Source organism: Gadus macrocephalus, chromosome 8, assembly GCF_031168955.1.
Source record: "Gadus macrocephalus chromosome 8, ASM3116895v1".
NCBI classification, from domain to species: domain Eukaryota; kingdom Metazoa; phylum Chordata; class Actinopteri; order Gadiformes; family Gadidae; genus Gadus; species Gadus macrocephalus.
In genome coordinates, this window is record NC_082389.1 from 4293828 (window position 1) to 4315700 (window position 21873).

Consider the following 21873-nt stretch of genomic DNA (forward strand, 5'->3'; position numbering starts at 1 on the left):
TGACTACATCAAGTTAATTGTTGCATGCTTTACAAAGAGTCTCCTTCTAACCTCTACAGAGGAATGGAAAGAAAGCAAAAACAGTGGGTTCCCTTGGAAGTCTTTTTATATAAAACCAATGATAAAACATGTTCAAACTTCAACAAGCAAAGCAGCAACATGGTGATTAGATGCTGGAGAAGGAGTAGCACTAAACAAAGGCTCTGCACAACTTCACATGGATGTCACAGCAACTGAAAACTCGTAATCACAAGCTCAAGAAAAAATAACGTAAATAGCGACTGCAGTTATAGATAATATCCGAAGAGGAGGAAAAAAAGAATAAGGGGGCTACTTCTGAAAACGTCATCAGTTTGAACCGTATATAGAAATGACAATCTCGTTTCTATCCAGTGGCGGAAGAGTGGTCTGTCGCGTGAGGGACACCGATCACATCTCGAAGCAGAATTCAGGTTTTGACTTCAATTCACGAGTGGGAGGGAACAAAAACACTGACATAACCTGTGTCAACAACAAACGTAAATGGGGGGGAGGGGGGTTAAAACACAGTGTCGAGTCCCTAAAGGCTCAGTTATGGTTCCACGTCGACGCAACGGAAGGTCCACGCTGACGTGAACCTGTTTTGGTTCTGTGTCGGGTTTTAGTGAGCGGACCAATCACAGCCCTTGCTGCCGCGTCGCCACGACGCAAGGTTACAATTTTTGGGAGGCGCACGTCAGGCCCTGGACGCAAGGAGGGTCCGCAAGGACGTGATGAATCCGTAAACTCCCTTGCGTTGCGTCGACGTGGAACTATAACTCGGCCTTAAGGCACTTCCAACTTAGCTCCCACTCAGTCGCTGACGTCCATCTCGTCGGCATGGAGGCCGCCGTTGACCTTGGCATGCTTGCGCCCGTTGCTGCGGCCGTCCACCGAGTGAGGCGACATGCCGGAGTCATCCGATTCCTTCCTCTCCTTGTCGCTGTCGTAGCCTTGCTCCTCCTCGTCGTAGTTCCTTGTGATCTGCAACTTTGGGGGCGGGAGGGGAAATATTGCGTTAATACATGAAAGAAAACTGAGAAATGGCAAAACATTTGCATGATGTAACGCCAACCTTTACATCGCCTTTCTCTCCGTCGGACTTCCTCTCTCGCTGTTCGCGCTCTCGGTCCTTGTCCTTCATCTTCTTCTTCTTACTGGCTGATCGCTCGCGCTCCTCGCGGAGGCGGTCTTTGTCGCTCCGGCGCTCTCTGTCTCGCTCCTTGTCCTTCTTCTTCTCCTTCTTGTGTCTGACGGGAGGTGAAACAGGCGCGTTACGATACTGAGCGAACCCCCATACAACAGACGAACAGGGCTTGGATGAAGGGGTGCAGCGGCGAGTGATTGCTTTGGGGGACCCACCTTCTCAGAGACGGGGACCGGGAGACCCTTCTCTTAGGGGACCTCTTTGGCGACCGGCTGGTGCTGCGGCTTTTCCTGCGTCTCCTGGATTACGGAAATCAAAAAAGCCTTTCATTTGGTGCCCCATTGTCTCCTGTTTTTGCTGAGTTAGGGAGCTAGGCTTACCTTTGTTATTCTTTAGCGTAATCAAAAAGAATATTCTTGTTATAATGATCCTATATCAAACTTTTTAAGGGTTAATAATTGGGTTTTGGGGGTACTACTAGGATAGGGTTACATCCCTGTATGTTTAAAATATCATTATTCACACTGTTAATTTCTGGGTTAGGTTTGGGATATTTTTCTAGTTTAGCAGACATCAAACATGGATACATAAGTCATATAACAGTCTAAAGCAAAGGGAAAAGTCTAAAAAGCATATCACATCACCCGTTTAAGGTAAGTCGGTTAGGTTAACTATTTGGGCCCAGGCTCGACGGGATGATGTATAGCTTCTTTCGGGTTCGATATTCTTTAGTCGTTACAATAAACCTTATGTGTTTACTCGTGAAACCCAGAGTCTGTATGAGTTTATGTGACCCCGTCCATCCCCTAGATTTGAGGGTCATAACAGCAGACAATGAAACGAGTAGAGGGGCGATCTAGGACTCCATCGGGGCGACACCCAAAACGGTTCTCACCGCGTGCTCGCGCTGCGGGATCTCCTGCTCATGCTGTAGCTCTTTGGCGGCGTTTTCGATCTCCTCCGTGCTGACTCCTCCTTCTTTCGGTCTCTGCGAATGAGATTCAGTGTAAAGCCCGGCCCCAGTCTCATTGGCCCAGGACATCGGATGACGAGCGGGAGCGTGGTCGAAAGCGATGATCGAGTCGAGTCCTACCTGGATCTACTGCGTGACCTTCGACCTCGCTCTCGGGAGCGGGACCTCCGGGAACGCCGGGGGCTCTTGGAGCGCCGCCTGTTCCTGGAGTTGGAGCGTCGCCTCGATCGGCTCCGGGAACGCCTGCAAGACGAGCGACTTAAGAATGGTGCTGGCTCTGGCTGGTCAAACATTTACTTTTACATTTAAGGCATTTAGCAAATGCTTTTATCCAAAGCGACTGACAATAAGTACATCTCTGTCGGTACAGTAAGATCCAAGTGCCAAGTATTAACAATTGTTAGGTTAACCCATTCCCCGAATACAACAAAGATTTACAATTAGGGCATTTAGCAGACACTTTTATCCAAAGCGACTTACATCGTTTAATACACACATTGACACACCGACGGCAGAGTCAACCATGCAAAGCGACAGCCAGCTCGTCAGGAGCGGTTAGGGTTAAGTGTCCTGCTCAGGGACACATCAACACTTAGCTAGGAGGAGTTGAACTAGCAACCATTCGGTTACAAGACAACTGCTCTACCTCCTGAGCTAAGCCGACTCCACTCCCAAAGATAGCTAGGATAAGAAGCTAAACAATGCTAAGTGCTGTTTTTAAGTGAAAGGACGTCGTACACCATACAATAAGTGTATAAAAGGGTTTGGCAGCGGGAGTTAGGGCCATGCAGAGTCCAGGGGAACTCTGAACAAACAGGCCCAGCGTCAACATCGACATCAGTTATTGAGTAGCAGTCCAGTACCTCGCTTCCCACGTCCTCACAAACTAATCAAGTCAAGTACGCGGCGCGCATGAAGAGTCTGCATTTCAGTGGATCTATAACAGACACTCACCTGTGCCGTGAACGCGATCTGGATCTCCTCCTCCTCGACTTGGAGCGGGATCGCGAGTGCTTCTTCTTGCTCTCCTTATCTGCAGCAGAACCATTATCAACACCGGGTTACGCCTTCATTCATTCATTCATTCATTCACGCATACATGTTCTACCCCAGTGCTAAACAGCCTGAGGGGGTGCAGGGGACCACCGAAGCGACTGGACGGGAGAGACTGCAGCCGAGACCACGTTCAGTTCCCCTCCACTTACTTCCCGGCTCGATGGCTGCGGAGATGAGGGACTGGGCTTCCCTCACTCGCTTCATAGCATCCTCGATCTCTTTGTCGGCTGCGTCGGCTTTCATGGTGGCATTCATATTCATGTTGACTGCCATGGGATTGAGTCTAGACAGCCATAGATTGGGGATCAGTGCAGAGAAGGTAAAAGCCATATGCAGACGATGCACGTTTTTGGTAGAAAGATTGCAGTTCAAAGACGGTTAGAGACTTTGAGGTTTGATTGGCTCACGGGTGACATGAGTGGAAAAATTCAGGCATTCATGTGTGTGTGATGTGATCATCACTAGAATAATTTCACCCAACCGCGCATTACTTACTTAGGATCAGTCATGAACTTTAGAAGCTGGTCGGCAGCCTATTGGGAGACGATAAGTAGAGTTAAGAAGTTTGTTAAGATATTCTAAGTTATTATCTCAGGTGCCCAGGAGGAGCCCTGTGCTTTCTCCGGAAACACTTCACCTGGGGATTCATGTTGGGACCAGGAAATCCAAAAGCAGCCATTGCATCCATGTTCGGACCGCCGAAAGGATTCCCTCCCATCTGGGACAAAACAAATGAAAAGAATGACAGTTAGACACGTCAGATCCTTGTTTACTCTTCTTTGTTTCCTTCCATACGTTGTTGGGTCCCTTCTGTTGAACACACTTCATCAATATACTGAGCTGGCACATATACGAAAAAAACAGAGCAACACCAAATTCTAACATATTTAAATGTGATTAAAAAAAAAGCATGCAATTGCAAAAGTAGCTCATCAAACTAGTGAAATCTATTTGTTCTCGCGTCAACTAAAGGGCTTTTGAATTACAAAACAAAGTATTTACTCTAATGCCGCTTTTCCACTGCATGGTACCAGCTCGACACGACTCGACACGACTCGACTCAGCTCGCATTTTTTGCGTTTCCACCGCGGTACCATGGTATCTGGTACCTGAAGTGGCTGCTTTTTCTAGTACCTACTCGCTCTAGGTTCCAAGCGAGCTGAGCCGATGCTAAAAGGTGACGTCGGCAGACGGCCGGCGACTGATTGGCCAGAGAGTGTGACGAAGTCACGAGAGTGACATGGCAACCATGCTGGTAACATCCATAGCAGCGCCGCAGCCAACATGTTCCACTTCTCCAACTTCTTCAACATGCCAGCTAATAATAGTAATGTGATCGATGTCCTCCATTGTTGTTATGTGGGTTCTGTCCATGTGTGGGTTGCGTATGTGTTGTTTGCGTCGCGTACACAAATACGTCACGGCCCTTTCGCGCAGCCGACCCCGCCCACGTCCAGGAGGTACTATTTGCGGTGGAAAAGCACCCGTGCTGCTACCGTGTCGAGTCGTGTCGAGTCGAGCTACATGTGCGGTGGAAAAGCGGCATAAGTTAATGAAACCAACCGCTACTTGTTTGTAATGAATGAAGCAATGGCCAAGCATGGAGGTGGCTTGGGGGGTCTTACATGCTGGTTGGGCATCGGGTTGGGTGTTGGAAGAAGACCCCCTCCAGGTAGGATTCCAGCTACTGCGTTTGCCGGCGCCAACAGCGACAAAGCTTTAGCCTCGTCCGGGATAGAGCCTAGACAGAAACCAAACGGGCGTCAGACTACGCAGGGGACGCCAACGACTGCATCCACTCTCAAATACTCGGCCACATCTCGAGGAGGAAAAACAATACAGGCTTCACAATCTTTTTATTTTCCGTATATATATATTTTTTTAATCATTGCAGTAGCATAACTATTGCTGGGACACTATCACACTAATCCAATTGAACACTGCCGAGGGTATATCACCTGAACATGTTTTTTTAAGTCATGAACCAAACGTTAGCAAGCACAGTGGCCTCTCCAGTTGGTTGTGCCCTCACTTTTCATACTGATGTCTACTGAAACAAGCGACTCACGGGGGCGGCATCGCTACTAAAAGCACACAGAGACAAAAAAAAAATCGAGATACACAAAAAAAAAAGAGAGTTTCAGGGGATTTGGCAACAACACTTTGACTTTGAGGCTGTTCATACTCACCCAAAACTTCGATATCAAAAGACACAGCAGTTAACACTAAAGGAAAGAGTGTTTTGGGTGATGCGTCTGCTGTCTACTAGGACTTGTAGTCCCCTTACCTGTCGCTGCGTCACCTAACTAAGCTTTGTGTAGTTGAAAAGAGTGTACAGATTGCACAAACGTTCCAGACACAATTGTACATGTTTTTTTTTTTGTTGCAATTTCACAATCTGAATGGGTGTAAGGCGGATCACCATAGTCAAGCAAACCTGAAAACCCCCAAGAGTTGCAGTACCCAGAGAACACAAACACCCTGATAACAGACACACAACAATGACAACATTTAAAACAAGAGAAGGGAGAGGGAGAGAGGGAGAGAGAGAGAGAGAGAATTTTGTTGCAGGAGACAAAACTGTTGGGCGGTATTTCAGCAGGTTCTGGTAAACACGACTGACTGAGCCAGGAAAAAGAACTGTAAAACACAACAACAAAAATACCTGGTTAAGAGAATTGCACTAACATCGTGTCAAGTCAGCTAAGCATCTATGACGAATCAGAACATTTGGAAAGTTTAGGGTCTAATTTTCCGTGCTAAATATTCCCAATGTTATGCGCCATCACAAGCGTCTGACATTAAGCCGCGAGTGTTGTCTGCATGATGGTGCATACAATTCGTTTTCACACGGTTTACTATTTCAGTTGACTAATATCAGTTATGTAATCAGCTGAATCATAATTCGTTAGCTTATCGGGATTACTGCATCGCCCACCATTGCTATATTTGACGGTTTTGTGTGTGTGTGTCCTGAGCGAACACTCTCTTCAATGTCACTGGCTTTGGGAGTGCGTCAGTGTTTTTCGGTTTGATTGCGTGGACTGACCCATGGCTCACAGACTCTTCCTTCGACACCCACCCTAGTTCATAAAATCGAAAAACACCTTGAAAAAATAAACACAAGAAAGAGAGGGGGAGAGGAGAGGGGGGGGGGGGGGGAGAGAGAGAGAGAGAGGAGAGAGAGAGAGAAGAGAGAGAGAGAGAGAGGGATAAGTCAGAAAATGCATAGAAGACACAAAGAGGGAGGGGGGGAGAGTGGGGGGGGTCTGGAATGCTCGCTGGCCTTTTGCAATTGTCTACAATCCCCTGTTGGCGAGCAGAGGATCACTTTCAGCCATCAACGAGGGGGTTGCTTTTGCCTTCTCCACTACAAAAGTAACACACACACACACACACACACGTGAGCGCACACACACACACAAACAAATAACAGAGAGAAGTTTATCACAGGGGAGACCAAAAACAGGGGGGGAGGGGGAGGGGGGGAAGAGGGGAGGGGAGGGGGGGGGGGAGAAATAAAATGCATGGTTAAGCATGTAAACACACATCTGCTCTGGGTGCATTTGTCTTGTTATCTGCAGCATACGCGGCTCGGCAATCATCACATTCTAGACGGTAAAGCACACTTTGGTGTCCTGGATATTGTGACTGGTGATGTGTTTTTTTTCAGTAGGACACATTATACCAAAATCCTGAGTTTAGAAATCTGCGTTCAACACCTCAGGCATGGGATCATGAAGATCTTATCTCGAGTGGGAAGGTGTAGCAAAAACGGCTGACATTCCCGATACTACTTTGGTCAGCTCTCATTGTAATCCCCACCAGGTAAAGGGAAACAGGTGGCTTAAAACGATGACAGGTGGGATGGTTCAAACGCTTCAATGAAGTGCCCCTCCCCCCCCCACCCCCCACCCCCAGGCTAGAGACAGCGGCCCTTTGAGCCAATCATGGCCACGCCCCACATGCACATGAAGAGGCCACCAACCTTCTGCAAAGGGGACCACGATCAGAGCGCGGTCCACGAACACCGTGTTGGTGAGGTGCTGAGACACGCCCACAGACTCGTGCTGCTGGAACTTCACGAAGCAGACGCGTGATGTCACCGGCATGGGAGAGTCACTGTGGAGAGAAATATAGATATAGGTATATGTTATTATGTATTCAGATGATACAAATATGGTCATCTGAAAGAACGTACTTTGAATCCTTAGATTCCCAGATTATAAAATGGATCTTGGCTTCACACACCAATTTAGGGATTTACTTTTAATTGATTATGTTTACCTGGATTAATTAATTACATTAATTTTCAAAAATGTAGGTAAACATTTGGGGTGCCTATCTATCTGCTTTCATCGTTCACATTGTGTCATATTATATTTGAGAAGGTTCTGTCATCATGGCATTGGCATGCATGTATTACAAATGGACCCCCCCCGCCCCAGTCAAACAGTCAGGGGACGCCTACTACAAGGGAATTGTATTGTATTATTTCATTTTATTTATTTATTATTTATTTATTGTATTTAATCTTATCCTTTGATTTACATTGCTGCTGGACTGTTTTTTGAAGGGAATTTCCCTTCTTGAGGCTTAATAAAGTTCTTCTCCATCTAATGAAGCAGGCATAGTTGGTACAACTACAGAAACATGTAGACTCAGCCATGATAAAGAAAACAACTGAAGAGATGCACTCTAGACCTCGGCTATTCTCAGATGACCCCAACTGAAAAGGCCATTAGTGTCGTCGGAATTTAGTTACTTGGCAATTAAACAGTAATTTCCACTGAGAACTTGAATTGAATGACTCTTAATACGAACATGTGATGTTCTGATTAGGAATTTAAAGGAACGATCATCAAATACATTGAGTCTTGTTAGAGACGGTCAGGCCTTGAGGTCAGAGTCGGATTGAACGTGAGGATATCGTTGAAGCAACCGATAAGGCGACAAGCAGATACGCAGAGAGGGAGATCCAAATGTACCCGATAGGGTGCACGTCAATAAGGCCAAATATGCATTGCGTTTTTAATTAGGCGGTGGTAGAAAACACGCTCCATGTTATACCACTAACCCATCACCTAACACCGGCGATAACGGGTATGTTGGGTAGAGTTACGCAATCCTAGAGCGCAACAACAAAACAGCGCAGCCTGGTCCAATACAATGTCTGTTAACCACGAAAAGCATGACACCAGGGCTTTGAATTACATTAAATAAAATCAAAAAAATTAAATAAAATATCAAGCAATATTAAACTCACTCTGGTGGAAACAACTTGAGCTCTTCGATGATTCCGAGGAACCCGAAGAGCATTCGCATTTGCTCGGACGTTGTGCTCGGAGACACGTTCGTCACTTGCACCACCTTCGTGGAGTAATTCATGTTTTCTCAGTGCAAATATCTAAACAATCACGTGTAAAGCGACCCTTCCAACGATCCCCGGCGAATGACAACGGCGCGTAGCGCTGAGGAGGTCAAATCCACATGACAGCAGACGGAGAAACCTGCTGCAAAGATTTCGCCACCATATTGATAACCCCGGTGGCTACTGCGCATGCGTCGTGCAATTGCACAGTGACGCGCGTCGCTGGATCACAACCTGCTGTCGGCCATACAAATCATATCCAGACGATGCATCGTTTCGTATGCTTGCAAACCCTGTGTGTGCATACATAAATGGTTATGACGAGATGTACACTGAAGTAGAAGTAATTATTAACCCTTTAGCTCATGCATTTGACTGTTACACTGTCAAGGCTGACGTTGGTTTAGTGTGTGTGCTGTGGTATCAGCATAATGATGAATCTTGTCAGGGCCTGGTTTTGGAGCCTTTGGTTGGATTGGTGCCATGAGAGACCCGTTTCAATATGTGTACAGGGGGGAGTCATAAATATACGGCCTGTTAAGCTCGTTGAGACTACCTGTGATTTAGGGCTATACAAATAAAGGTTTAATTTAATTGAATGAGAGAGCCACTCCTCTACCGGCAAGGACTCTTCTTGACTACCACAGCGATTCATCCTTCGAGGAAAACCCTGGAGAGCTCCAGGCCCCCCTCTCCCCTAAGGATGCTCCCCCAGAGAGCCCAAACGCCCGGAAACGAAATCCCTCCCTCCTTCCGCCCTCCAGCCAACCAGCAGCCCCACACGGGCCGCCTCTCTCCCTCCCAGAAGAGCTGAGCCCCTGGTCCATGACTGGTGGCGGTGAACCGGCTCCAGCCCTCACCGCGCTACGCCTACAGTTCCGGAAGAAGGAGCCTAAAGGAGGAGGCCTTCGGGGAAGTAGGTGGACTCTAGCGACGGGGCCCCCGTGGAGAAGAGGCAGTGTCTAGTGACAGGGGTCTAGTGACTAAGATGAGAAGCGGTTCTCCTCCACGTCTGGGTGTAAGCACATCCAGAAAGAGGATCCGGGCGACTGTAGCTCAGCTGGTTTGCGGGTGACCAGAAGGTTGCTAGTTCGATCCCCTGCTCCTCCTAGCTGAGTGTCGAGGTGTCCCTGCATGAGCAATACGCCTCATCTGATTGCGCCCGGCGAGCTGGGTCCGTCCTAGGCATCTATTGTGAATAAACAAAGAACATTGGCTTTCTGCATTTGCAGTTTTTTCGTCTCAATTGAGATTCAGTAGTTTTTGTATTTAAAATATGGCCATTACAATGATGTCTACCCGTATCAAAGTACATTGATTAGTCCCTGGACTTTTTGCAACAGTAACCGTTTTTTTATTCATGCTATAACCAGCAGAGGTCGCCCGAGCATTCCCAAAAAATGTGTTTAATGAGCGCACGCATCAAGAATGGTATTTGTCTAGTAGTACATGTGAAACAACATATATCATATCGAAATCATATCAAATACAAAACACTTTTTTCGATTGAGCACAAATGTCAACAAAACTGAAAAAAAACAACGTTGGAAAATGTCCCTTCTTATGGTAACTCTACAATTCTAGATTATTGTCCCTATATATACAGTCAGGCTATATCTGTTGTGTTGATGTTATGTGCAAATATAAAATGCTGGCTTTATGGATATCATTACATTAGAGACTAACAGTTAGGGCATTATGTAATATTAGAGAGAATGATGCATTAACATAGATGGATAGATAGTCATATAGGGTTTACTTCATATACTCAAAGGGTTTAGCGCCCTTTGGGTGTCTTTCTGTGCTTTGCTTATATTTCGACACAATTTAAATACAACTGAATTTTCGAGATTAGGATCACAGATTTGAGGATTACATGAGTCTGGGTCGGACATTCTTTACATTAACTACAATCACTGCAGATATATATAAAGATCAATCTGTGTACTTGAAAACTGCGAAAGATGAAATGTCTCACTTGGAAATTACCACCACAGCTATAATTGTTTAGTCCCAGTTCTAGAGATCCAGCCATGTGCTTTAGTTGTCCATTCACAACCTTGAGATACGGTGCCCTTTAATGCTCATGGTGTTATTATTGCGCAGAAGTCTTTCACACAATGCAGCTCTTGTCTTCGCTTCATGTTGTCATAAGCCTCCACCATAGTGGATTATTGCAATGAGACGAAAAAATGTGAGCTCCCTGGGTTTCGCAATGAAGAACAAAAACAGACAAATGAAATCCAGCGTGCAAAATGCCAATCTTAAACTAAACACAATACAGGTTTATTTCGTTTTCTAGTTTATAGAGAGCGTTTGATCTTCAAAATACTTAGTGTTATCTTAAACTGTTTATTTATATATTTATTACCACTCTGCCTAAAAGTAACTTCCATTGTTTTGCACTAATTCCATTTTGAAAGGATTACACTTTGAAACAGTTGTGTAAAAATGTTAAAGCTAAACTTCAGCCTACGGCATCGTCGGCATGACTTAAACAATCACGTGTTTTATTGCCACACATTTGCAAGAATGGGTTCTAACTTTGTGAAATGTTGCATAAGTCCGTTCTGAACAGGGTCGACCCATGGCTAGAGAAGGATACTGGCACAATGGAATTTATGTTCAGCATGCGATGTGATTGGCCGGCCGGATGGTTTACAGCACAATGGACCGTCCCTAAAAAAGGGATTCCAACGCGTAAAGCTACCCTATAAAACAGGCCTATATAGGCCTACCATCATCAGAGGGGAAATCAGACCTCCATATCCGAACTGAAACAGAAACTATTTGATTGTGTTGTGTGATTACACAGGAAGAAGCCATGGTTAGCAGGTGAGTGTTGATTCCTCTTCCTAACCTTGTATTCCTTAACACTTAAGCCTTAAGTGCTGACGACACTTAAGGCTTGAGGGTAGCTGCTTGTGATGGAGTGTAACAACAGGAAAATGTAGCACCGATTTGTTTTTTAAACTTTCCAAATGATCTCATTCATCGTAGATGATGCCTGCCTGACCTGACATAAATGGTTATAATGATTATAGTGGGTTTGAAATTATAGTGTATAATGTTCAAATTATAGTTTTGAACATTGATTGCAATGTGAAATTATCAGAAGGTTTAGCCTCTATTAAAATTAAACCCACTTTATTGAGCGATCGTGTGGCTTTGGTTTCATTGGCTGGAAACTTGATTTGATCTTTGTGGATGTTTTTGATTAATCCTTTCCTTTGTCGGGCACTTGAAGCCTCTGTGGATTTGAAGCCGAACGGCTAATGCTCGTGGGATGTTTGAAGGTTATATTGGTTACTCTGACCTTACAGCCATGTTGAGGAAACATGAACTGGGTGACCTGTTTAAAAACACAACCTTTTGGTCACAGAGAAAAAAGTTCTCTAAGGATGGAAATGTCCTCATGCTTCAATGCTCTCATCGTCTTGACATTTCAGAATTGAACACCCAGCGGGCAGCTACAAAAAGATCTTTGAGACTTGTGAAGAGTTGTCTGAGCCTATTCCAGCGGTCATCACAGGTGTGTAGGCTTCTCCAAGCGGTCATGTGTCTATAAACCTTGTGTGTCTCTCACATTTAGACAAACCATTGAGAACCCTATTTTGAATGAATAAATGTTTCAAAATTCTGGGTGAAATATGAATTTGTATTAAGTAATTTGGCCCTTCTGTTGCTGTTCCCTGTTTTGGTGGATGATGTTGATGCTTGCACTTTACAGGGAGAATTCCTTCCTTCCTAAGAGGGAGTCTTCTGCGCTTGGGACCTGGACTCTTTGAGGTTGGAGATGAGCCTTTCTATCACCTGTTTGACGGCCAGGCCCTCATGCACAAATTTGACTTCAAGAATGGACAGGTCACCTACTTCAGAAAGTAAGACCAGATTTATAGATTTACACACTCGATGCTGTTGATTAAAATCAATGAAACCAAATGTGACAACATATTTCTGCTTACCTCCACATCTACTGCACATCTAGGTTTATCAAAACGGATGCTTATGTACGAGCCATCACAGAGAAGCGTGTGGTCATCACTGAGTTTGGTACCTTTGCCTATCCCGATCCCTGTAAAAACATCTTCTCCAGGTGGGCTTTCTAATAGACACAAATTTTATTTGTTTTCGTATGAGCCGAAAAGGAAATCCTCATTATTACAAGTAAAGAAGAACAATGAAACCAAGAATCTGGCATCATTGTCATCGTAATACCTTTATTTACATAGCTTTGATGAGTAGGTACGTAATGCACAGAGCGAGCAAGGCTCACAGACTCTCTCTGTCTGTATATCATTATTAATTATGAATCACCTGGTCAGAGTTCAGAGTTCACAATATGCAGAGGACTCTGCATAGTTTCTCTTTCTTCCGACAAATGTACTTATTGTAAGTCGCTTTGGATAAAAGTACTGCTAAAGGCTCTAAATGTAAATGATTGTTTTTTGTTTTGCAGGTTTTTCTCTTACTTCAAGGGTGTTGAGGTGACAGATAACTGCCTGGTGAACGTTTACCCGATCGGCGAGGACTACTACGCTGTGACGGAAACCAACTTCATCACCAAAGTCGACACGGACACTCTGGAGACGACCAAGAAGGTGGAACACTCTCCATTGTTCTTTAAATAAATCTGAAACTCTTTCACATCATGATTAGGGATTAAGGACTAGTGCAAATTGTAATAGCCAACAGTATATATAGCCAGAAAACCCAAAGCCATCTTATTTTTTAAACGTAGATTGCTTAGTAATATATATTGCAAAAATTGAAATCACACAAATTATACAGAGAGTATTTTTATTTCCATGCAGGTTGATTTGTGCAACTATGTCAACGTCAACGGCCTGACCGCCCACCCCCACATTGAGAGAGATGGAACCGTGTACAACATTGGAAACTGCATGGGGAAAGGAGCAACTCTGGCCTACAACATCGTCAGGATGCCCCCGGCACAGAAAGGTGGATCTTGTTGCTGTTTCCACTCGTTTAAGCCGTTCATGCTCGTTATAACTTTAAATGTATTGGGGAGGGGGGAGGATGAGGTCTTTGATTAGGTAAATAGGACATCAACCATAATAATAATATTAATCGTTACTTATATATTATACGTATCATATCTCACATGTATCTAAATACTATTTTTTCTCTCTCTCTTAGATAAATCGGATCCCATTGCGAAGTCCAAAGTAGTGGTTCAGTTCCCCAGCGCTGAGCGCTTCAAGCCTTCCTATGTGCACAGGTGTGTAACACCTGCATCACACACACACCTCAACAGGTTCTGAACTGTGTGTGTGTGTAACATCTGCATCACACACACTGTCAACAGGAGGTTGTGAACTGCGTGTTTATTATTTAACCGATATCATGTATTTTCGCTATCCCAGCTTCGGCATGTCCGAGAACTACTTTGTCTTCGTGGAGACCCCCGTGAAGATCAACCTGCTGAAGTTCCTGAGTGCCTGGAGCATCCGGGGGTCCAACTATATGGACTGCTTCGAGTCCAACGAGACCCTTGGGGTGCGACACCACCGTTCAAATCCACTGATCTACAGATTGTTCATGTATTTGTGTTTCCTGTGCAGCGAGGGCCAATGTGTCACCCTCCTACACGTTGTTATTACGATCCTGTCAGAGACGTCATACCCTCATCCATCTGTGTTCACAGACCTGGTTCCACCTGGCCGCTAAAGACCCCGGGGAGTACATCGACCACAAGTTCAGGGCGGCCGCCATCGGCCTCTTCCACCACATCAACACCTACGAGGACGACGGCTTTGTCGTGGTGGACGTGTGCGCGTGGAAAGGGTAATCATTGGAATAAATCACGACAATCATTCGTTTTTTCCTATATGTTTTTGATTGGTAAAAAAAACAAAGACTTAAAGGGACACTGTGTAATATTTTAAGTCATTTATTACCTCAAATCAACGTATTCATTCATAAATAAGTCCTCATTGGTGTCAAATTATCTCTGCCTCTATGACTCGATGAGGTAGTATTGGATGTCATGACACAGCTTCTTGGCACACTGCCACCCGTAGTTTTTGAAGAAGCGAGCACTATTAGTTTGATTGCAATATACAATTGTACCACTAGATGGGAGTACATTTGACACAGTGTCCCTTTAAGGGTTACAATCTGAAAACAATCGGATTATAAGTAGATATGTTTGACGCCCTCATTCGATTTTGTGCGTTTTGAACCACCTTGCGCTGCAGGTTTGAGTTTGTGTACAACTACCTCTGGCTGGCCAACCTGCGAGCCAACTGGGACGAGGTGAAGAAGGCGGCCATGATGGCGCCGCAGCCCGAAGTGCGCCGATACGTCATCCCCTTGGACATCCACAAGGTGGGTCCCCCCAGAGCCCTCGTCGACGCTAGAAGGGCCACGACATGACACTGAACACTAACCCTGTCCTCCTCGCGCTGTTGTTCACCACGCCAGGAGGAGCAGGGGAAGAACCTGGTCAGCCTGCCCTACACCACGGCCACCGCCGTCATGCACTCCGACGGGACCATCTGGTTGGAGCCCGAGGTGCTGTTCTCGGGGCCCCGCCAAGGTACACACACACACACACAGACACACACACACACACACACACACACACACACACACACACACACACACACACACTTACACACACACACACACACACACACACACACACACAGATGCACGCACACACACACAGGGCCCCACTGTCACCCTGTTATATGAATTTGAATATGTATTGTTTATTCCATGTGCTTTTGTTGTCACTAGCCTTCGAGTTCCCCCAGATCAACTACGAGAAGTACGCTGGAAAGAACTACACATATGCCTACGGCCTGGGTCTCAACCACTTCATCCCAGACAGGGTAAGTAAAGACGGACGTTCAACTTTACTCTGTACTTTGAAATAAAATGCATAACGTATAAAGCGCGATCATTCTCAGTTTGGTGACATGGTATCAAACCACTACCTAAGGGCGGCATGTGGCGGTTGCCTTGCGTGGCTGACACCGCCGTCAGTTTGTGGATATGTGCATGAATGGTTGTATGTTAGGCCATATTGTAAAGCGCTTTGAGTGGCCGCTGGTTAGCAAAGCGCTGTATAAATGCAGTCGAGTTACCATTTACACACGTGTTAGTCGATGCTACGGTTTCGCTGTTGTTCTCACAGATCGTGAAGCTCAACGTGAAGACCAAGGAGACCTGGGTGTGGCAGGAGCCCGACTCCTACCCCTCAGAGCCCCTCTTCGTCCAGACCCCCGATGGCATCGATGAGGACGACGGTAGGTCAATGGAGAACAACAACAAGACTCACTGGTTTAGAGTTCATTTCACCCTAGACTCTGCATAGCCTCTCCCCCTTACCCCCCCCAAACCCCTCTGACGCACTTATTGTATGTAGTACGTCCTGACACTTAATGTATGCACTTATTGTATGTTGTACGTCCAGGCACTTAATGTATGCACTTATTGTACGCACTTATTGTATGTTGTACGTCCTGGCACTTATTGTAGGCACTTATTGTATGTTGTACGTCCTGACACTTAATGTACGCACTTATGGTATGTTGTGCGTCCAGGCACTTAAAAATAGTACTTGGCATGTGTAGCATCTTATCCTAGCTAGCTTTGTTGTATACGGTGAATGGGTTACCCTATACTAGCGATTGTTAGTGCTTGGCACTTGGTTCTATGAACATCCTTACTGTACCGACAGAGATATTTAGTTGTTTCGCTGTCTTCTGACAAATGTACTTATTGTAAGTCGCTTTGGGTAAAAAGCGTCTGCTAAATGCCCTAAATGTAAATGTAAAATCTAAGACTCTCCTGAAGGTTAGGTCTTCTTCACAAAGCGGACTCACCATGACTCAGACCCTGCGTGTTGCTTTGTGGTCGCCCACAGGGGTGCTCCTGACCATCGTGGTGGCCCCGGGCGCCCAGAGGCCTGGATACATGCTCATCCTGAACGCCAGGGACCTGTCGGAGATCGCCAGGGCCGAGGTGGATTGCACCATGCCCGTCACGTTCCACGGGATGTACAAACCCTAACTTGCCGAGAAAAAAATAAAAAATGACACCCATCACTGTTTTGAGGAGGGAGATTTGGTAAAGAAGTGATTGCGTGCCTCCTCTTTTATGTGGTCTTGATTAAGGTTGGTTGTGGATTGGAGTCAGGTCAGTTCTAATGTTATTGTTTGATTCAAATTTAATGGAGCATTTTGTGAAATTGCTTTGATTTCTTTAGGAGATAAATTCACACGGCATAACTGGTTTGTTGAGAAACGCTAAATTATATTGTAAAGGTCATGTTTGTGATGAAAATAAATGGATGTTTGCTGTTGGCTCACAAGTTTTGTCACCCACTGTTTTTGGATTGCATCAACAATGTATAATCTGTGGAAGCTAATACAAATCAAAACAAGTTATTACAATTTAGCAAAACATAGTAGAGAGCCTGCTGGCATCCATTCAAGGTTCCTTTAACATAGATTGTTTACCTGAGCTCCCTAAAAGAAAGCCAAAGCATGTTTCCCTTCAAGAATACATAAAATAGTGTTTTCTGTCTGGGACTCAATTCAATACATTATACAACTGTTTTCTACAGTTTCTCTGAGCTCAACCTAACCAAATACAAGACCATTATTTGATTAAAGGGCTCTTGAAGCTGTTTAATTTGTTACCATATTTTTAGAACAGTACACCAGTGATACAATGAACATTCCATTGTGTTTGCAACACCAGCGAATTAATCCTTCAGAAGCTTTGCTTTCCCTAAGAGTTGCCCAATTGTAATCTCTGCCATCATGAGCCACAGCTTGCAGAAACCCCCCGGCTAGTAATGCACTGCCAGGCGGATTTACCGCGTCACAGGTTAATCACAAGAACACATGGGCATTGTGTAATTACTGATAATAACATGCAGATGTGTGGCATGGTGGTAGGGAAAGATCGTGAAAGGTTAAGACCCAATCTACAGTTCAAATCTGTTCTGTTCACAAGCTGGGTAAAAAAGCTTGTTGATAAAAGGCATTGGTTTGAGATGAGCAGACCCTCACTGAAAGTGGTCAGTGTGTGAGCACCGTGTGATTGGAATGGTCAGTGGGAGATCTGTAGCAGGTATCACACTGATTGTGCGAACTGTGCGTTTGTGGAGAATTTGAGCGGGTTTTTTTTTCAATTGAGAAACAACAACAGTCTGTAATCCCTCTCTCAGAGTTAACCCGTTAAACTCAAAGAAGCATTTGTTAAACGTCCAAGATTTAGCGAGACAAAACGTGTGCTTTCAGATTTATTTTTGTTTACATAACAAGGGCATGTTAAACTTCAAAAAAACCAAAATGACATGGATATTTTCAGAGAGTTCAAACCAAAGTCAAAATAATAAATGCTGAAATAGAAAAGCCCATGACTGAAAAGGTGTAATCTGAACTCTCTTTCTCGGAAATTCATTCGGGACAGAGGTTTGCATAGTCATGCTAAAACTATACGTAGCATATAGATTAAGAGTTAGGGTGGTTAGTCTCCTAAATACACAATGGAGTCTATACAACTTCAACACTTGGCCAAGACACAAGGTGGAAAGAAAAATAAAAGGATTGCAACCAAAGAAACTCAGAACACAGCATCACATAGGAAATTAAACCACACACACTGCAGTTTAAATCTGATCAACGGCTAACAGGGTACTGCTACAAAACCAATAATCAAACAAGTTGTAGCCAATGGACAATCAATAGGCTGCATGGCCTTTATTGGAACATGGCATGAGCTATCACGTGATCTAGCCTACTCTCGGTCAGTGGAGCGAACCTCTGTCCCTCTGTACAGACACGAAAACACGACAAGGGGCCACACAAGCAGAACACACCAGACCGGCTCTTATTACAGAATTACACAATTCATGAAATAGGTCATCAGGATGACGACTGTCACCATTGATGTTTCTCAATTTAACCTGTCTGCAACGAAAAAGAAAGAAAAAGGAAAAATGGAAAGCCATACAATGGATAGTGCAAGATATTGAAAGTATATATTAATCTATGAATTCCATTATAGTCATGTAAGTAAAGTGCAAGTCTCTGGATCCGATGAGTATTTGTGCAAGCGTTGTTCAGTTTAAGCTGATCCCCCGGCTCATGCGTTTGAGCCCTTTTTGCGGCGGCGGACCAGCTTTGCTTTACTCTTTGGGTAACGTACATTACCTGTCACAATTCAAACGCTGAACGGGTAATCCTTCAAATCGTCAAGTTGTTTTTGACACAACTTTGAATTTGCACTTCGTAAGAGTGGCAGTGTGGCCACGACATATAGAAGACACTCAGTGACTCGATGGAACTCAAAGAGATGCCATTGAGTTCAGTAGCCCAGGAGTCATGTAGCCCAACTCTGCATTACATATACATTGTTGCTGAATGGCAGCTTGTGGTTTCTGGGAAATATAACAGGGGTCATCACTCGACACTACCAGTGTACAATTAAGTATTTTACACCTATCTCCACAAAGTGCAAAGCTTTTTTTATATCGCTCTATTTTTTTCGGTATTTTCTTTGTTTTTTACAGCGATGAACGAGTCTAGCAGACATAACCGACGTTATGCTTCCAGTTGAGACCGCAGACACACTGAAACAATGAAAGTTCTTGCTGGCGGAATTTGGTCAGTGAAGTCAGTAGCAGAAACATTGAATTGAACTGATGCTAACCAAGTAAAACTGATGCTATTCGAGGTGGGACACCACCGAGACCAGCTCAGGTGGAAATGAGGGAGAAAAAAAAGAAACACACGCACACACACACACACACTACTACAACCACGGTCATGCACTGTCGTCTGAAAATAAACAATTGTGTCTTGATTATTCTAGCAGTGTGGACAAGGTGATTGGGTCACACTCCCGGGGAGGCACCACATGCCATCCGGTTCATTCGTGTCCGTCGAATAACCGGCCGTTATCGAAACGGTCTGTTTTCAGAGCGGACCCCAGCCGCCCTGTCGACTGCAACGTCCCAACGTACGAAAGCGCAGCAGATTGGGTTTGTTTTGTTCTCTGTGTGTGTGAGAACGGGGCCGAGGGAGAGGCGTGGTCGGTGTCAGTCAGCGTCAGGTGGGTCAGTGGGGGGGGGGGGAGTTGTCCGGTCAGTTGGTCTCGTAGGTGGAGAGGAGGGCGGCGTCCACGGGCTCCATGCACGACGGGCAGGTGAAGGAGCGCATGAGCCAGTCGTCGATACAGTCCATGTGGTAGATATGCATACAGGGCAGGAACCGGATGGGGTCGCCGTACACAAAGTCCATCATGCAGATCACACACCTGGGGGGGGGGGGGGGGGGGGAAGCAGCAACAGTGGGTTAAGTTGCTTTTCGGGCTCAAAACAAAGTCCAGCTTACACTTGATTAAGTTGAAATCGTTTTTTTTGTGTTATTCAAAAGCTTACTCTCTGATCTTCTTCTCGGAGCCATCTTGGCCTCCGTCGTACACGCCCTTGGGGAGGTGGTGGATGAGGCCGATGCGCTGTGCGATGCGGATCTGCTCCTCTTCCGTCAGCTGGGTGGCCAGGCGGGTCTGACTTGGGGTGGGATGGTACATCGGCATGTTGGCCTGCTCCTGGAACACAAAGCGAGGCTACACCGTTTCGTATTTTCAGTTATGCGTTAGTTGGTAATGCAATACACTGCCATCACAGCAAACATCAAGTCAGCAAAACACTTGAGCCCTGAAAAGATAACACCCCAAATATTAGTTAATTGGAATGAATAATCAATTAAAGTGTGCTGCTCTGCTCTATGTAGAAAAGCCTATGGGGAAATGACAACACAACAGCTATACAACACTGAAGACCTAACGAGGTTTAATGATTGTACATTACGATTTCATCATATACAGAGTCAGAACGGGTTCCCACCTGGTAGGGCGGAGGCGGCTCCAGGTCGGGGTCTGGCCCTTCGCCATAGCTCGCCATGTCTGACAGGGAATCGTGCAGCAACGATATATCGTCCGAGGTGGGAGACTTCAGACAGTTGCCCATGTCTCTCTCTTCGCGGTCCGGGCGGAGCAGTGTGCCAGCCAGTCGACAAGGAGCTGTCTGTCTGGCTTTTTGTTGTTGTTGCAGTCGAGCCTCCCTCACTTGGCCGCAAATGTTGTGCTTCGATCCGATTAAATGTGTTGAAATCTAAACATTAAAGCCTCCGAGGACGAACGATGTAATTTTTAAAATATGTTCTGAATGACATGCATGCGAGGGTTGTCTAATCGTGTGCCTCAGCTAACCGCTGGTGCACATTGTACAGGGATCAGCTGAAGGCATCAAAACAAAGAAGGTTAGCAGCCTGGCTACCTAGCCACTGCTAACTAGCCGCTGTTAACTAGCCAGGTTAGCGCCTTCCCCGCTGCACAGAGCTCATCTTCCGCGGAAAATCTAACTCTGGAGACAACATTCACTGGGTCGGCACCGGTGGATCTATAGAAGACGGATGTATTTATTAGATCGGGTCGACATCCCCTCCGCTCCGCGGATAAGCAGCACGTACTCAGTTTGTTTTTCTTTGCTAGCCTAGCCTCTGCCTCCCCGATGACGCGTTGGGCCACTGGAGATGACGTCAAGGTCCGCGGTGTCGAGCTTTGTTGTTTTTTTGCTTGAGCGATTTCATTGGTCGGTTTTCCATCACGTCACCCTAGGATGAGCAGCATGACTGGGACGTTTCTTATAAATATAAGAATATTTCACAATTTTAATAAGATAAGAGAGTTAAGATAAGATAGAGTTTAGATTGTATGTAATATGTGCCCAGGATTAAAATAATTTATTACACAGGTCTATTACACTCACACAGGTCTACATCTCCACCAAACCCACCGCTGCCATCCCCCCCACCTCCCTCATCACGTGCCTGGAAGAGATCCGGAGCTGGTTGAGCAGGAACTTCCTGAAACTCAATGGAAACAAGACCGAGGCCCTGCTCATCGGATCCAAATCCACCCTCACTAAATCACAACACACCCCAGCTCCACTCATAATTATCGATGGATTCCCAGTACCCTTCTCCTCCAAAGTCAAGAGCCTCGGCGTCATCCTGGACAACACCCTCTCATTCGCACCCCATATTCACAACATCACCCGGACTGCATTCTTCCACCTCCGCAACATCGCCAGACTCCGCCCATCACTGACCCAATCCAGCACTGAAATCCTAGTTCACTCATTTGTCACATCACGCATAGACTACTGCAACGCCCTCCTCACCGGACTCCCCACCAAACTCATCAACAGACTGCAGATCATTCAGAACTCAGCCGCCCGGATCATCACCCGCACCAAAT

The 21873-nt window shown here is 45.5% G+C and overlaps 3 protein-coding genes across 5 annotated transcripts; 1 reads left to right on the forward strand and 2 right to left on the reverse strand.

The window, feature by feature from the left end:
- Window positions 1-88: 88 nt before the first annotated feature.
- LOC132462574 (serine/arginine-rich splicing factor 11-like) lies at window positions 89-8753 on the reverse strand. 3 transcript variants are annotated; one of them, XM_060058155.1, is made up of 12 exons: window positions 8461-8753; window positions 7183-7316; window positions 4820-4935; window positions 3832-3912; window positions 3690-3727; window positions 3344-3477; window positions 3093-3171; window positions 2259-2381; window positions 2061-2153; window positions 1381-1464; window positions 1100-1268; window positions 89-1008 (listed from the first exon to the last, which is right to left on the reverse strand). In XM_060058155.1, exons 1-12 carry the CDS (start codon window positions 8580-8582, stop codon window positions 832-834), a joined length of 1350 nt encoding a protein of 449 aa, XP_059914138.1. In that variant the 5' UTR covers window positions 8583-8753; the 3' UTR covers window positions 89-831. The 3 variants fall into 3 exon arrangements, with proteins under 3 accessions (XP_059914138.1, XP_059914137.1, XP_059914140.1); XM_060058154.1 differs by having other exon boundaries at window positions 1094-1268; XM_060058157.1 differs by lacking the exons at window positions 7183-7316; window positions 8461-8753 and adding exons at window positions 5227-5834; window positions 6244-6446 and having other exon boundaries at window positions 1094-1268.
- Window positions 8754-11239: 2486 nt separating this feature from the next.
- rpe65a (retinoid isomerohydrolase RPE65 a) lies at window positions 11240-16909 on the forward strand. Its single transcript, XM_060058150.1, has 14 exons — window positions 11240-11400; window positions 12015-12097; window positions 12296-12446; window positions 12554-12661; window positions 13025-13166; window positions 13380-13527; window positions 13726-13807; window positions 13953-14085; window positions 14234-14373; window positions 14787-14916; window positions 15013-15127; window positions 15331-15425; window positions 15731-15842; window positions 16463-16909. The coding sequence occupies exons 1-14, from the start codon at window positions 11390-11392 to the stop codon at window positions 16606-16608; spliced, it is 1596 nt and encodes a 531-aa protein (XP_059914133.1). The 5' UTR covers window positions 11240-11389; the 3' UTR covers window positions 16609-16909.
- A 926-nt stretch (window positions 16910-17835) lies between these two features.
- On the reverse strand, window positions 17836-21152 carry LOC132462579 (RING finger protein 11-like). Its single transcript, XM_060058164.1, has 3 exons — window positions 20459-21152; window positions 19991-20160; window positions 17836-19866 (listed from the first exon to the last, which is right to left on the reverse strand). The coding sequence occupies exons 1-3, from the start codon at window positions 20579-20581 to the stop codon at window positions 19695-19697; spliced, it is 465 nt and encodes a 154-aa protein (XP_059914147.1). The 5' UTR covers window positions 20582-21152; the 3' UTR covers window positions 17836-19694.
- Window positions 21153-21873: the final 721 nt, after the last annotated feature.